We start from the raw sequence: 16,772 nt of genomic DNA, 5'->3' as shown, positions 1-16,772 counted from the left end.
ATGTGCTGGTTGTGGAGTCCTGGAGATGACTGTGTCAGAGAGGGATCGACCCATTAGAGGCTCGGGGATTTGATACAGTCGATCCGTCATAAGTAGATCAAACACTTTCCCTGTCAACTCCACAGTAAAATCTCTGCTTGCTCCACTATTTATAAAGTTTTCCAATTTTTTATGGACGATGAAGCGTTCTTCTTTCTTTGTTAATTTGTCAAACAACTGATTAATGTCTGATCTAATGGTGTCAAATTCAACTGGAGAAGAACGTATGTAGCGAAGTGTGTTTCGGGAAGGGGCTCGATGAGCTTCTGTACTCTGGGGACGAGTTTCTGGGACTGACCCTGGGGGACTGAAAACCACACTTTCATCAGAGGACACTGCTTCATACTTGTGGAACTTGCAAATATTTTTTAGACAAACAACAAATTTCTTGTTTGTCTTTATTACTTGTCTTAGCTCATTTTTCAGTTTTTCAAACTGTTTTTTCGCAAACACGGAAAAGCGGTGTTTGCGTGCTTTGAGCCCGGAATGTGAGGTGGATGACAAACATTTGGAGAAGAAGTCTCTCACCTTGTTGATAATTAATCCTGCATTAAAGGCAGGTTTGGGTAATGTACATCTCTCACAGAGCTCTTCACTGCTTGAATCCATGTTCCCAAGTATCTCATTTATGATGTCAGCTGCAACCACTTCTACTGGCGTTGCAGCTCGGATACTTTGGCTTTCTGCAGTTGTTTTGATTTTGTCTTGTTCTGTTAGAAATGATTCGTCTGGGAGCTCAATTTTTTCCTCATCTTTTTCTGTCATCTCTCCATCTGAGCTGCTTGATGACAGAATCGCAGAAATCTCTGCGATTGCTGGTTGCACTGGCATCTTTGAATCCGTACTTTCTGTACCGGAATCAGACCCTCTTGACACGCACCGGCAGCGCAGCTTACGTGCTACATGCATTTTAAGGCACGAGGCAGCGTGACAAACCATGCGGTGCAGCTTTTCAGTATTACTAAATTTCCCGCTAACATAAACGGCGGGGTCTTGCGGGAGATCGGGGCTTTTTGTAATGAGTTCAATTGCTGAGTTGAGCTTTTCGGAGATCTCTTCCTCAACCATCCGTGTCAACTCGTCAGCGCTCTCATGTAGCTGTTTCGGGACATTAAGAGCTTTGGCGATGGCGGCTGAAATCGAGTTTCCAAGGGACGGGATTATTTTTCCCGCATCTAAAGGCTCTTCCCTCGTCATGCAATCCTGAATAATAGGAAGGGCTACTTTCAGGATTCTGCTAGAGGCAATCTGAATGATTTCACAAATCATATCAGCGAGCACCGCTCGGACGTCCGAGTCGCATGTGCCATGTTCGATCATGCTCAACTGAACTCCAGAGAGCCTTTCAAAGCACCTGTTGATAGGTGGCATAATCTGGTCTGCTACGACCACGATTGCAATCTCATTTTCGCTGCGTGTTGCCATTATCGTATCAATAATTTTCTTGTTTCGAGAGAAAGGTGTGAGAATTTTCTTGTTTTAGAGAACACTGACTGTTGAACATATGCAAACAGATGAGCAGTGATATGTCTGTATGAGAGCCCCTATTTAAGGATTTTGGCTGCCTGTGACGTGGCTGACGGATCAAAGCAAAAACGAATTCCTTTGATCTGCCAGTGACGTCACAAAGAAGTTGTTGGCCTTTGGAGCGTGATGTCACGGGAGGTGGGCCACGCCCCATTCCGCCATGACAGTAGGCCAGACCATTGACTGTAGAAATAGGCCAGACACAGGATACAGCTTTAGCTATGGTTCGTACTGTTGTGTTGCAACGTTAGATCACACGATCGTGAAGGCCAGAAGCTGGATAATGGGCTCTCTTTTCATCGTTTTCCATCCTGGAGGCAACGTGAGGGATCCCATGTATCCGATATTACTAAACAAAGACGTCAGGCTTGCATTGCAGCGGTGAGACTAGCGGATATTGAGTTCTGTGCAATCCCCAGCTTTTTGTTGGTTTGCTCTCCGCCTTTTCTTTCCGGTGAGTTCTAAATTAATTCATATCACTCTTAACCCTAGAACACTATCGCCGGGTGATTTTCACCCGAGCAAATGTATTTACATAATTTTCAATATGTTGCATTTGTCTGAGTGTGGTGGGTCCCTGGGTAGCTTCAGCATTGTCTTTGACGTCTTTGAAGGCGTGGGTGTTTCCCTACCCCAAATCCCGCTTTTTCCTACAGGCATGTGTTCGGGTGAATTTCACCCGGCAGTAGTGATAGAGGGTAAAGTAGGTTTTGGGTGGATTTCACCCGGTGATAGTGTTAGTGTATAAAATCAGGCGATCTTGCCACATTTCAAGGGTGACAACATTCAGGCTCACCATATTTACTGTCCCTCCTTAACTACAGCTGTCACCCTGTTGCAGGTTTAATGTCTTTGGCATCCCAGCTAGTGAGTAACACATAGGTAAGGTTTGTTTAACTTGGCAATTGTTAGCTGATTACATTTCTTTTTCTTTTTTCTTTTTTTTATCTAAAAGCTATGTTATGTAGCTAGCTGTGGCATGACCTTAGTGGGAACAATAAAAGCAAACAAAAGGGAGATCCCACAAGTGATGAAAGTTAAAGAAAATCACGTGTCAGGCTCCAGTGCATTTCTCTTTACCAAAGAACTAACCTTGGTGTCCTTCCTCCCTGACAAAGCTTCAAAAAATAAGGTTGTACTGCTCCTGTCATCCATGCATACACAACCAAGCATAGGACCCACTCGTAAGCCCGAAGTGATTGAATTTTACAACAAAACAAAGGGAGGTGTCGATACTTTTGACCAGATGTGTGCTCACTATGGTTGTGGAAGAAAAACCAAGAGATGGCCCCTTTGCGTGTTCTATGGCATGATCAATGCTGGTGTGATAAACTCATGGATCTTTCACAATGAGAATGCAATGAAGAGAGGTGAAAACCAAATGCAGAGGAGGCCTTATATGCAGGCTTTGGCATTGGCACTCATCAAACCATGGGCAGCGCAGAGGCCCCCCTCTTCAAATCTGTCACGTCAACTCAGAGTCCTGATCTGTAGCGTGCTCGACATCCCTACCCCTGGCACTCTTGAAGGTGAAGCAGGACCAGTGGCAGCAGAAGACAGTGATCCCTTAGTGAGGTTTGCTGACTGCCCCACAGGCTTAGACAGGAAGACACGATACAGGTGCCATGTCTGCCGTCGACGGGTGTGTCCACGCCATTACTACCCTGTGTGTACTGACTGCATGTAAGGAATAGGTAAGTAAGAGTGGTCCTGGAATTTGCATGTTATCCTTATTTAGTGCAGTGGTTATGAATAAATATCAACAAGTGGTGATTTCCAAGGGAATTCTTATGGTAAAAAAAATATTTTAGTCAACTGGTCATTTTTACCCACTCAAAAAATGCCATTTTTTTTGTTTCTCTCTCCTGGAGCTGTTCGCATGTCAAGGAGACTGTGCCTTCACCAGGGAAGACTCAAATATCCCAGGAATGGGTGGACCAAAGACCAAGTTTCCAGCATCATTATATTTTTGTTTAGGATTTGTTTTGTTCTCCAACTGCTAATTTTCCAGAAATTTTGGAGCATTTTTTAGGGTCCCCCCATTAAACTTTTTTCCCATTTTGTTAGATATGACACAGCTGAAAATAAAAGAAAACCACTCTAATTTGTCATGTGTTGTCATATATTTTATATATTTTGATGACAAGTACTTTTTGTTGGGTATATTATATTGGGTAAAAATCACCCGGCGTTAGTGATGGTGTTACTATTTTTAGCGATAGTGTTCTAGGGTTAAAAGGCTTTTAGTGTTATTTTCAATGCGCTGAGGTCATAGATAATGAGATAAAACATGCTAATGTGTGACGCTGCAGAACCACGTCATGTCATCATGTCGACTGAGTAGCTTATGATTTAGCATTATTGCAGGCAAACCAGCATATGAAATGGATGTAACAAATCCAGACTGGGCACCAACACTGCACATGGGCCTCTAAAAACATACTAAATTGCTATCATTGTACACTAATCCGCACATAGCTTCCAGATGAATCACACACCTGTCATTGGAATATTGGTGTACATTTACCGTATGTGTATGCACTAATTTTATCTTACAGGCTTTTGTTATGCAGCTGCAGAGTCTGAAGGTGTGCCCCGTGCAGAAGTGATCGATGAAGATCTGACAGAAGACCAACAACAAGTGGCGATCGGACAGACAGCATCACAGAAGCTAAAGGGCAGACGAAGTATTGTGTGTGCAATGAACAGGGCAGAGCAGAAATAAACACAACACTGCTTGATAAGATTGTTAAGGTTTGCTGTGTTTTGGTGAGTATGTGCCCCAGTGTGTTTGTCAAACTAGGGCCAAATGAAACTTGCTCTTGTTGAGTATTCATAAAGCTGTTGTGTTGCATGTGTAGTTCATTGTAAATAATTGTACATTGCGTGAAGTAGTTTCAATAAAACAGAAAAGAATAGTATATTTGTTTGTTTGTTTTTTATTCTTGATCTGTTCACATGTACTTAGCAAGTACATAAAAATGAAATGCAAACTATTTACATGGCAACACACAGCTGGCATCAATCTTGAACCACAAAATGAAACATTACAGGCTATTTAGAGCGGCACGTTGTTTGGAGAAGTATTTCCCAACATAATATTAATTGAGAGTTGTCTCAGAGGGTGTCTTCTGGGGTAGTTGACCTGGTTATTAACTTCTGTCAGACAGAGATAAAGAGTATTGTAAGGAAAAAATGAAGAAAAGATGGCAAAAACAGTGGGAGGAGGAAAGGAGAGGACGGTGGTTGTATAAAATTCAAAGGAGAGTGAAATGAGAAGCACAGGACAGGAAGGAGTAGGAGAGAGGAGGCGGTCATATCGAGAATAAGATTTGAACATAATGGTTTAAACACTACACTATTCATGATGGGGAAACATAATACAGGGAAATGTGACTACTGTGGAGAAGAGGAAACTATAGAACATGTTATATTACACTGTCAGAAGTATCAGGTGGAGAGAAGTCAGCTGACCCCAAACCTCAGTAATATGAAAATGAAACTAGATCTTATTGATTTATTTGAAAAGGTCTCGTGAAAGTTATCAGGCCTTATTCCGGTTTTTAAAAGAGGATTTGAAAGGGGGGTGTGACGTTCCGTCCACACTCCATACCAGTTGGAGGCGGTAATGCACCATTCAGCTGTTTGCCAACCACCCATAAAATTTAGAAGTAAAAGAAGAAGTCTTCCGTTGGACGTTTGTCCAATATGAACGTTTTGTCTGTTTTTGTATGTGGTGTGTGCTTTGTTTTGTCTTTTTCTACGCTTTTGCTGGATTCTGCCTCTAAAGAATTGGAATGAAGCACCACCTGACAAGCTAAACCCGGAGATTAATAACCCATCACTCCCTATGAATATGGCGGCAAAAGAAAACGTAAACAGTCGCCAATTTGATACTGAATCCGTGGTGAACCGCTGGGTAGTGGATTATTATTTGTTTTTGGCGCTAGAGTTATTTAAAAAGGAACAATATGAGGATTTCTGTGCCATCACAGATGTACTCGACAGTAAGTAACAATCAGTTTACCATGTTTTGACTAGTCTACGTATCTCTGGGATTACCAGAACTATTTTTTGCAAGCTTGTTATCCTTGAAAAGTGAAGAAGTGCTCTATATATGTCAAAGTGTCACGGTTCGTGTGCTGGACTAATAGTGATGTAGGTTCGTGGTTGCATTTCCAACTGGTTTGTGTCATTTATGTTACATTTTTATCAATCTTGTTTTTATTGTAGATTTTGCTACTACTTGTTTCATCAAAAAAGTATATCTAGTAACACGGTGTATTTATTTATTTATTTTGTGATAAATATGCATTTTTTTTTTAGCATTTTGATTGTTTTCTTACAGGTGTCTTGGTTCGTCCTTATGGGCCCATTGACTTCATGCCACAAAAGATTCAAGCGTGGCGGTTTCTTTGCCGGATAAATGAAGGTGACAAACTTGGTGAGATCAACATTGACCATTCATTATCACACATCTGTCAGTCTGATTCATGGTAGTGCTTCTTTTGCATTGTGAATAAACACTAAAATGAACCTGTTTTTTGGGGGGGGTTTGTTTGTTTGTTTTTTTATCTCCCAGCTGCAGACACGTCTTCTCAGTCGGTATGTCCTCTGGAATCAGCCCTAATATTGCTGGAAAGTATGAGCCAGGAGTTCAGTATCCCACAACAGGATTACAAGAACGTATGCACTTCAATTAAAGAAATGGTAAGCATTTTCCTTATTGTTTTTTTTAATCACACGATTGGTTTTTGCATTCCCTTTCACAAAAACATACAGACACACTATTTTGTTTAATCAGAGACTGTAAATGAAATTATTATGCTGCTAACTTGATGGTGTAAATGCATGGGCAAGTGTGTGTACACATCTTTTTTTTGGGGGGGGGGGGCAAAGGATGAATACATGAGCTTACTAAGTCTGAACTAAATTCATGTTTTTACAATTATTAATCAGGTTTCCCAAAATGTTGATTCTGTTCATCTGGATGTAGCATTTTCAGTGGGAGAAACATTTCATCACTCATCCAAGTAACTCACAGCCCATTGTTCATTCAGTGGGCTGGTTTCAGCTATTGTGCAAATGTACTGTTTATAAGGTTGGGGAAATCTGCAGTAGCTGAGACTGTAGAAGTCACTTGGATGAGTGACGGAACGTTTCTCCCATTGAAAACACTACGTCCAGGTGAACAGAATCAACCTTTTGGAATTTACTTACCTGGATGATTGAGCATGCATCATGACATTAATCAGGTTTTTTTCAACAAGTTATTTATTTCTGTCTTTAGATTATAATGCTTTCTATTAAGAATGGCAAATTTGAGAAAGCAGGAAAGGTACTGAACAAACACTTCATCAAGAAGATGGATGGCAGGGTGAGTTCACTGATTAAAACATTTTTCCTTAAGCAATATTCTTTGATTGCTTTGTCTTGGTAACTCTATTCACATTGATTGCCATTTTGACATTATTTATAGTATTAAAATGAATTAATAGTTATAAAAATGCTGTGTAAAAGCAATAAGAGTAGGGGTACTTGGTTAAATCATGCTTGTGGAAGATTTGGGGGGGGGGGGTATGCATTTCTGTCATACAGAAATGAAACCATATTTTTGACAGCTTTTTAGCTTTAACTGTAAACACCAACAGATTATTATACTAAATTATTGATGGTGATTCATGAAGTTTTTTTAGGTGTCCATGTAGTGTCTTACATTACTGAAATATTTGTGTTCTGTGTAGAGCATGCTTTTCATGGGTCTCATCAGCAAGAAAAATAAAAAGCATGAAGTAATTGAGCAAATCAACTTTGCACGGTTCAAAATGGAGATGCTGGCTTTTTGTGAAAGGCTCTGCCCATCAAGCGTTCCCTTTCTCCAAAAGGTATGAATGTTATACTTAAGATAAAGGCTTTGTAGTTTGTTTGGGGGTCTTTTTGGTTTCTTTTTTGGTTGTTTGTTTCTACTTTGTGATCAGTAGGAAATGCTTGCCTGTGACTTTTGTTTATTCTGTTGAAAAACAATTAATAAAACATTGTGGATTTGTCTGTAACATAAAAGTCTTTACACTTACACTATATAAAAGTGTATATTTTTGTGTAATTCTACCAGGCTGCAAATCAGCTTATTCAGGAAAAGAATAAGGAACAAGACAGCAGTGCAGCTAGAGCTGATGAGCAAGCCCAACCGGTCCCCTCTTCAAGTCCACAAATAAACATGGTCCAGTCTGTACCATGGTAAGATATCTCTCCCTCTCAGGTGATCTGATCAAAGCTAATTAAAATAACAAATTCGCAAGATGTCTGTGAAGGTTCTCAGTCATCCAGGTCATCGTAGTCAAAGGAGTTTGCAAAGAAAAGCGTCTGGACTTCTTTAAGTTGCTTGAAGACGTTTCACCTCTCATCCGAGAAGCTTCTTCAGTTCTAAGGTCAAATGGCCGAGAGTCCCAGATTTAAACCCAGTGGGAATATCCCCCCAAAGAGGGACAAAGGACCCCCTGGTGATCCTCTAATCACATGAGCCAAGGTGTGAAAGCGGGTGTGGGACCTAATCAGCCAGGGTTTCGGGTGAGCTCATTGTGAAACCTGGCCCCACCTTGTCATGTGAATTCCTGAGGTCAGATGGCCCAGGATGTGAGTGGGCGTTAAGGCGTCTGGGGAGGGAACTCAAAACTGGATTATAGATGGCAGACAGTTGGTGTCGTAAACCACCGCCTCTGTTCGAGCGGCGCTCTGTTGATGGTCGCTCTGTTCGAGCGACCATCTTTGAACAGAGGCGGTGGTTGTCAATGCTGGGCAGCATAATAGCAGTTGAGAATGGTTGCAACTTGGAAATCCAACACAGATTTCCACTTTTTTGTTATTTATTGTTGTTTTTTATGATATTTTCAGGAGTACTGGATTCACCAAACCATAAAAGGTTTAGAAGCAATTAGGTCCCCTTAACTTTAAAAATACACAAAATAAATCAATATAATCCTAAATTGTTTTCAATAATAATCTGCTCTCTGGTGGCCACTTGAGTACAGTGAATGCGTTGACATGTACAAAGAACCAGTTTGAAATGATGTGAGCCTTGTAACAGAGCATGTTATACTGCTGGAGGCGGCCGTCAGAGTGTACATTTGGGCCATAAAGAGATGGACAGGACCAGCAACAGTACTCAGGAAGCCTGTGGCATTTAAACAATGTTCAGCTGGTACTACGGGGCACAAAGTGTGCCAGCAAAAAATATTCCCCCACACCACTACACTATCATCACATGTGTTACGCGTTCAGACATGCTTTTCTCCATACATTGGTTGTACTGAGTGGTTACTGTTTACCCCCTGTTGGCTCAAAGCAATCTGCCCATTTTCCTCTGAACTTTAGCAGGTTGTCTTGACCATGTCTACATGCCTAAATGCTCTGTGCTATCATGTGACTGGCTGACTAGATGTTATCATTAACAAGCTTGTGAACAGGTGTACCGATTAAATTGGCCAGTGAGTGTGAATATGTTAAATATGTGGCGAGACATCCCTTTTCAGCCCTTTTTCCTTGTCTACATCTTAATTTCCAGCAAGCATTCAACTATCCAGAGGACCAGGCTAGAAGCAGCCTACAAAGCCTTGGCTACAGGATTAAATGAGAGAACGTTTTCTCAGCTGGAGGGAGAAGTGGAGACAGAGGACCAGGAAAGCGAGCATATGTGTCTGCAACTCTCACCTGATCCTAAAATGGACACCAATTTGGACTTGGAGCAGGAAGTGTTATTTCAGAGAGACTCAGGCAGCCCCATGGAAGCTTCACCAGCAGACCAACCACCACAAGCAGATGCTGTTCCTCAAACTCAGGAAAGTTCACTCTCAAAGACAACTTCTGTGCCATGGAACAGACAGCTTTACACTCTGTCGCGACTGGTGATGGAACCAGATAGTCAGGCAAGTTCACAGTGCTCAAAGGTTTCAGAGGAACTAGAGACTGAGGCCAGATTAGAAGAGGCACCACAGACACTGGCTCTGTCAGATAAAAGAGACTCACAGTGCCCAGTTACTGACCAAGAAGTTTCCATACCAGCACCAAAACGCCACAGAAGGACCAGCAGAATTAACAGCAGGTACTTATATTTGTTTTTTTCTTTTCCAGGAAAATGATTAGTAGGCACTATTTTCTTACAAGGTTGTAAGGTTTTGCATTTCAGTTTAAGCAGGTTACTTTTAGTATTGTTTAATCAGTGTATGGCATTAAACCTTTTTTTTTTGTTTGTTTACAGAGTTTCAACTAGTTTTGCCGAGTTGTCAGCAGAGAGTGAGGAGGACTCTCCTCATTCTGTGGCCAGCACGGCAGTTAGTGTGAAACGTCATAACCAGTCCAGTAGTTCACCCAGCAGGTAAAATATTAGAACTCTTAACAATAACCAGAAAGCCTTCACCGTCATTAGAGCAAAGGATGCATTCATGTATTGTCAGTTTGTTTGTAATTATTTACTGTGTCTCCTTGTTTTAAGCTCGCTCAATATTAATGCTAATAAAAGTTACTCAGGTCAGCTTACACTTAACAATAAACTAGTTAAAGCAGCTATTATACTCGGTTGCGCACGGTGACTCAGACAACTGTCCACACAATGAATGAATAGTCATTCCTGTTTTAGTTCTTTGAAGTCTGACTAAAGGGTGTGTGCGTAGTTGATGTTCTTTAATGTGTTGTTTTCACAGACATGTCCAGACAGTCACAAATCATTGGCAGGCATATGGATGTCAGCACAGAGCCTCATGAAATTTATGTAACTCAGAACCGACAGCGTGTAGTAAAACACATGAGACATGAAGCTCAGAACTCTAAACTATCCTCACTCTCTTTTGTTTCCCCCTCCTCTCTAATTTGGGGGTTCAGTGCAAGTGAACAGGACTCACTCTCAAAGAGAATTCAAATTACGCTTTTGTGTATTTGACGATGTCATTTAGTTAATAGTAATCGTTTTTTTTATTAAAATTACTCTTTGTTTTATTACTTAGGTGCTTAAAAACACAGATATTAAACACTACAGATAAACAGTGTAGTATCTTTCAGATCTCCAGTCAAAGCAAATGTTACATTTTGAAGATAACAGTCTAACAGTCTAACTCTTGTCTAACAGAAACATCAACAAGTCAAAACAGTCGTCATCAGACAGTGAAGGAGAACCACAGAAGCTCTCAGAGCCTTCAGTGAAGGTCTCTCCCAGTCTGCTCCCTCTGCACCCTGTTCCTCAGACAAGCTCCACTCCACACAAGGATTCTGCTCAACTCAGCAACAACTCCTATTCAAAGAAGTGAGTAGAGATAACACCAGTAGTTTTGGCTATGAATAGATAGACGTCATATGTTCAAGTATTCATCTTGAGTCTAAGATAAGTGATTTACTTTGATTTTTTTTTTTTTATTGGCCACAAAGATAACAGCAGTGAAATTACAGATGGGGAACACTGTAACTTGTTAAATACTTTATCAAGCATGGCAAGTCCATATGTACAACTTCACTTTATACAGGCTTGACATGTCTTATAGCTAAAAATCTACCATTCTGTACTTTGAAGAACATTAACAATAACTTATTTTTCTGACGTTTGCTGTGGGCTGTGCTGCACATTAACTGAAAACATTGAAAAACGATTATAGATTTTTAGATTTCAAAATGAACTATTTTCACCTACGATGTATATGACACCAAAGCAATTGTCTTAATATACATTGTAGCTTAAGAGGCTGGATGGAATCATTTCAAACTATGGAGCAGAAAAGTGTGAATTAATGGAGAGAAAGAAAAACAAAAATACCAACAGAATAGACGTGCAAAAGACTAAGATTAGCTCAGAAAAAGAAAAACACATGGAAGAACTAGCTTCATCAGAGACCCATTTAAGATTACTGAAGACAACAAAGAAATCCCTGGAAGAACACCTTGGAAAATGCACTCTGACCCTGCAAAGTCAAGGGTCAGAGTCCATCCTCAAAGGAAAGCTCTCCAACCAAAGGTTCTCAATTGACAACAAACAAAAAGCAATGATATCTGAGAAATCCATCAGAAGATGCTATGATGCAAATCTCAGACCGTGAGAACTCAAGCAGGATGCTTGTAGGGACCTCGAGAAATTTGATCGCTCCATGCTCAAAGCTTTGGGTCTTCCAGTTTGGCTTGCTGCCTCATGTACATTTTCTCAAAAGTGATTATACATTTATTTATAAACTTAAAGTTGGTTAACAGCTTTGTGGCGTCATTGACTCTTCTTTGTACTCTTCCCAGATCTAATCATACTCATTGAAAGTCTAGCCAGCCTCTACAAAAAACTATGTCTTTTGTTTTACTCTTATTGCATCAAAAATAAGTTTGTCTTTGTTTCCTCATCTTTCTTCTATTGTATTGTTTCGTATTCTTAAATCTCTGTATTTACATCATGGTTTAAGGCATGATTCTTTTTGCAATGACAGTGTATCCCCCACATATTTTGGGGTTTTTTTTATGAAGAAGTTATTTATTGAAACATTTATATACAGTGCTTTTAAGCTCATGACATTATTAGTAGCCAATGAAGAAACACAGACACTGCTCACTTAAAACCACAGTGTACAAGTTTAAACCAGATAACAGCTTAAGGCATTAGTATTGATGTAGCATTTTGCAGTTAAAAGTTTCTCTCTACAAGTACACATTGTGCTGTTCCTTTTTATAAAACCTGGCTGTTAAACCTCCGAAATAAAGAGTAAAAGATAATTTTAATCACCAATCACTCAAAACAGGTCGTTCCTTTTACAGAATATCATTGACTTTTTTCCTCATCTTGCAGAAAGTCTAAAAAGTCAATACGGTTATCGTCAGACAGCGAGGAAGACCCGAAGGAGCCTGTGACCTGCAAGAAAACTCCAGTACAAAACCCTCATAAGCAACTGTCCAGTGATCCTGTGGACAATCAAGTGTAACTACAGAATCTTGTATTTTATACCGGTACTCTAGACGATTAATTAATCATTTGATATTTGACAGTTTTATTTACTTTGACAGGAATCGAGATGATACGGATGACATCCATATTACAGACTCTTCAATGGAGAGCTCGCCAAGTCAGTCCCCTTCTCACCCCATCCCACAAACGAGCTCTACTCCGCACAAGGACCCTGCTCAAAAGAACGTCCATTCCCATTCAGAATGGTTAGTAAACACCAATAAGTCTGAGAAAGTAACAAGAGGACTGTAATATGTTAAAATGTAACATTTTGAATGCTTTATCCTTTTGATTGGTGCACATTTTGATTTAGTTTGAAGGTGTGAAGTTCCAGTCTATGATTTAGGGTGCCATGTCATCTGCTAGTGCAGGTGGCAATTGGTCTGCTGTGTTCTATTAAGCACAAAGTACACAAAGCAGGCTCTTACCAGGACATTTTAGACCAGTCTGTGCTTCCATCTGGAGATGCTGGTTTCCTTTTCCAGCAAGACTTAGCAAGCTGAAGAACAAGCTGAAAACTGTTGTCAAAGCAACCTGAGCTTTGATAACATTTCAGCAGTTACTCAAGCTAATTACCTTCATGCCACACCACACTAATGCAGCAACTCATAGCAAAGGAGTCCTAACCAAGTGTTTGATTTCTAAATAAAAACCCAGTATGAAATTAATATACTGGATATTTCTGTTTTTAACAATCTGAAATGGTGGATTTCTGATTTTTATGAGCTACGGGTCATAGTCACTTTTTTATGGTTAGAAATATTTAACATTACTCTATAAATATAGAATAAAGTTGACTGTTTTTGAATTGTAAATGTCTCATATTGTTTTTTTATATGCACTAGTCATTAACTGAAGATATTTAAATATGTGATTATGTGCAAACAAACACACGAGTATTCCTCCCAGCATATCTGATTAATAGCCCTAATTATTTTTAATTTTTATCTTTTGTAGTTGTGCTTAATCATTTTGCTGAACAAAAACACACTCTGGCTCTTATTCACAGGATGCAAAAGTACCATAATGCAAAGGAGACCAAGGAGGTATGGAGCGACGAAGAATTGTATTTTACCTCCAAAAAGAGAAGTAAGTAATAGTTAATTGAATATTCAACTTGAATTCATGGAGTTTAGATGATGGGGTTCAAATAATTTTGTGTATTTATTTTTTTTCTTCCCACAAAGGCTCAGACATGAGCACCATTTCAAATTCAGGCCAAAGGAAAAGAGTAAGTATAGCAAAACATGCTGCAAAGCTAACTGGTCACATTACTTTACTGTTGATATTTGTATTTAAATGCCTTTGTCACATAAATGTGTGAAATAGTCCATAGGGAGGACTTCTTGTACAATATCACACAGTAATTTGCTGTTTTGCCTTTTGTTGCTATCATACAAATTTAAGTTCCTGTATCAAAACCATTGCATGTTCAGTCACTTGCACTGGTATTACAACTTGATCTAAAATGCTGTCATTTTTAGACTTCCCACAGTGGCAAATGGCTAACTGACATGTTTTTACTGTGTTGCAGAAATGGACAGAGAGTGAGACGCAGAAGTTAAAAGATGGGGTCAAAAAATTTGGAGAGGGCAACTGGAGCAAGATAAAGGCATATTACAACTTCAAAGATCGAACAAATGTCAACCTGAAGGACAGGTGGAGAACAATGAAAAAATCAAATATCGTCTGACTCACCAAAGCCTATTTCATTTTATCCCATCTCCATTCATTTGTTTTGGTTTCCTTAACAAGTTACTGATCATTTTAAAAGCCACTTTACAATTTAGTAAATGTTGAATGTTTGTGGGTCAAAGATTGTTTCTTTTTGAGGAAGGGATAACAGAAATAGTGACTATTGTAGCATCTCTGCAGCCCTAAATAACAAACACACTCGTTGAATTGATATACAGATGGGACTAGCTTTAAAAGTCAGTATGTTCTCTCAGTCTTATGATCTCAGAAAAGCAGAACAGACCTTTAATTAAAGATATGAAAGCTGCAAAATATCCATATAGCTAAGATCTACAGATACCTTTAAAAAAAAAAACATTTAAATTTAAATGATACAGAGATGTGGATTTATTTCAAGATTCAAGTTACAAAAAACATACACACAAAAACAAAACCCTTCTCATTTAATACAACAGGGAGGGGACAAACCAGGAAATTCTGCAAATGGCAGAAGTGAGTCAATAGACAGATTGTTTGTTTTAGCCTCTGGACTGTAGGGAAGTGTTCCAGATATAACAGCTGCTCTTGAAGTAGGAACTTTGATCAGATCATGTCACTATAAAATACTTAGCAGCTAAAAGCTGAACATTTGACTTTGAGTGAGGGTTACTGTTAAAAATAAACAGTTTGACAGTCCACTTGTTTGCTGCATCTTTATGTTAATGTTTCCTCATTTCTTATGAACTCGCCGACATCAGCCTGGTGGAACACAACAATAGACATGGGGTCCACTCGCCGACACTCTTGCGTAGACTTGGCCGCCACACCAAAACCCTGAAGATTAAGACAAACAGCCAGCCTATAAGTGCCTTTTGTCATATCACCTTGAGTTAATCAGGTATTAACCTCTTTTTAGTACATGAGTGGATCTATCCAATACCCTATTGTGAATACATGGCACTGAGGAAAACAAAACATCTGCATAATATGTGCTTTGTTTTCCAGTAGGAATATGTATCTTTGTTGTACTGTGAATACTGTCCATAACAGTGTGACAAGAAGAGCAACCTTTAAAGGACTTACCAGAGGCACATCTGCCATGGAGTAAACCACAACTCCCTGATACTGCATCGTGTTCTCAGTAATTCTGCCAAGACCAGATTTTAGCACGTGGTTCCCATACAGGAAAGACTGCTCTGTTCCAGGTTTCACCCACACCTTAAACTGAATACATGATAGTTTCAAGTTATTCATACATGAATGAATGAGTCCAATATGACAGCACAGATGAAAAGCTTGAACAATTAAGAGAAAGCCTAGAATTTCTAAGCACACATACAGCTACTTCTCCCTTGTTCTCATAATATTTATAAACGACTTAATACAGGTTCTCGCAATTTAGGGTCTTCAAAAAGCAAAAAAATACATTCAGTTAAAGTATCCATGTAGCTAAGATGTGAAACGGGCAGATGTATGCACAGATACGAATCTTCTCACATATGAACTTCAATTTGTTGAAAAAAGATCTTTTATAGTGCATGTTAAGCCTAATGCAATGAGATGGAAAAAATAACAGCCTGTTTATAAGTATAAACAAACTTTTGTACAGCACAATTTTTCATGCAATAAATCTGTAATAGCACACAGAATTGCACATGAGCCTGCAAATCATGTCCAGTGTTTCCCAGCAATGAACAATGATTTTATTTCTGATTGAATATTTTGATTCTCCATCTGTATAGTAAACAGCTGTTTATGCAGGTGAAAAACAATTTCTAATCCTAAAAACTGGTTATATTCACTCCACTACTTTACATTTTTGCTGTAACTCTTTCAAAAACCCTTCTGGAAGATGATCTTGTGGCATAATTCAGAATGAGCCTCTACTACAGAGGACTTTAGTAATACCCGTATTGTTTCGTTTCCTACATCTTATTTAAGCTCCGCTTGGTATATTCGTAGGAGGGAATGACTTGGCTGTGTTGTTTATAGTCACCTTTGCATATGGAGCAAGGAAATCCAGGGCTGTGATGTGCAGGCGGAACTTCTTGGTCTTTGTAAACTTCCCAAAACACGTACCTACTGACATGAGTTTGTCCCGGGAAAAGTTGGTGGCCAGCTTTAGAATTTTCTCACTGTGGAGAGAAAACCAAACGCCTTAATCCTTTCATGTACTGACAGATACCCAACATGTGTGTTAATTAACCAAAATTACCTCATGTAGTAGACTCTGTCATGGTGTAGCCTGAAACAGTAAACGCCGTCTGGTCGGTCCACTAGAAGTTTTATGTTTTCACCAATGCTGTTACAAGAGAAAACACATGGATCATACACACATTCACAGCGTGAGCTACCGGGCTTGCTGAACGTGTTGGTATAATTTTAACCTTTACAGGCTAACACAGCGCAGAAACCGTTCACTCACTATTTAGATAACTTCTCGAACATCGTTTTGGTCTCTTCTTCTGTTAGCGGCCTCATATTTACTATTATAAATCCTTAATGTTAGCAACGGATAAACGTGTCTCCTGTGAGAAAAAAACGTGGGTTTACGCGGAAGCAGTAATGCTTT

General features: G+C 39.5%; 2 protein-coding genes across 2 annotated transcripts; one reads left to right on the top strand and one right to left on the bottom strand.

Moving 5' to 3' along the window:
* The first annotated feature begins 5,257 nt into the window (after window positions 1-5,257).
* LOC134630450 (telomeric repeat-binding factor 2-like) lies at window positions 5,258-14,896 on the top strand. Its single transcript, XM_063477735.1, has 14 exons — window positions 5,258-5,573; window positions 5,915-6,010; window positions 6,149-6,276; window positions 6,857-6,943; window positions 7,311-7,451; window positions 7,679-7,803; window positions 9,128-9,664; window positions 9,821-9,937; window positions 10,685-10,858; window positions 12,371-12,499; window positions 12,586-12,732; window positions 13,536-13,615; window positions 13,714-13,757; window positions 14,061-14,896. The coding sequence occupies exons 1-14, from the start codon at window positions 5,417-5,419 to the stop codon at window positions 14,217-14,219; spliced, it is 2,121 nt and encodes a 706-aa protein (XP_063333805.1). The 5' UTR covers window positions 5,258-5,416; the 3' UTR covers window positions 14,220-14,896.
* Window positions 14,276-16,770, bottom strand: nip7 (NIP7 nucleolar pre-rRNA processing protein). The gene is made up of 5 exons (XM_063477747.1): window positions 16,626-16,770; window positions 16,416-16,502; window positions 16,197-16,335; window positions 15,284-15,424; window positions 14,276-15,034 (listed from the first exon to the last, which is right to left on the bottom strand). The coding sequence occupies exons 1-5, from the start codon at window positions 16,679-16,681 to the stop codon at window positions 14,915-14,917; spliced, it is 543 nt and encodes a 180-aa protein (XP_063333817.1). The 5' UTR covers window positions 16,682-16,770; the 3' UTR covers window positions 14,276-14,914.
* Window positions 16,771-16,772: the final 2 nt, after the last annotated feature.

The sequence above is a fragment of the Pelmatolapia mariae genome, linkage group LG1, assembly GCF_036321145.2.
Source record: "Pelmatolapia mariae isolate MD_Pm_ZW linkage group LG1, Pm_UMD_F_2, whole genome shotgun sequence".
In the NCBI taxonomy this organism is placed as follows: domain Eukaryota; kingdom Metazoa; phylum Chordata; class Actinopteri; order Cichliformes; family Cichlidae; genus Pelmatolapia; species Pelmatolapia mariae.
Note: the sequence above shows the minus strand (reverse complement) of the source record. Positions and strands in the feature narration are given on the sequence as shown.

Coding starts and splice junctions, on each gene's coding strand:
- nip7 (XM_063477747.1), bottom strand. CDS start 16,681: ATGAGGCCGCTAACAGAAGAAGAGACCAAAACGATGTTCGAGAAGTTA. Junction 16,503..16,625: donor TTCGAGAAGTTATCTAAATA/GTGAGTGAACGG, acceptor CTCTTGTAACAG/CATTGGTGAAAACATAAAAC. Junction 15,035..15,283: donor CCATGGCAGATGTGCCTCTG/GTAAGTCCTTTA, acceptor CTTAATCTTCAG/GGTTTTGGTGTGGCGGCCAA.
- LOC134630450 (XM_063477735.1), top strand. CDS start 5,417: ATGAATATGGCGGCAAAAGAAAACGTAAACAGTCGCCAATTTGATACT. Junction 6,277..6,856: donor GCACTTCAATTAAAGAAATG/GTAAGCATTTTC, acceptor TTCTGTCTTTAG/ATTATAATGCTTTCTATTAA. Junction 13,758..14,060: donor ATTCAGGCCAAAGGAAAAGA/GTAAGTATAGCA, acceptor ACTGTGTTGCAG/AAATGGACAGAGAGTGAGAC.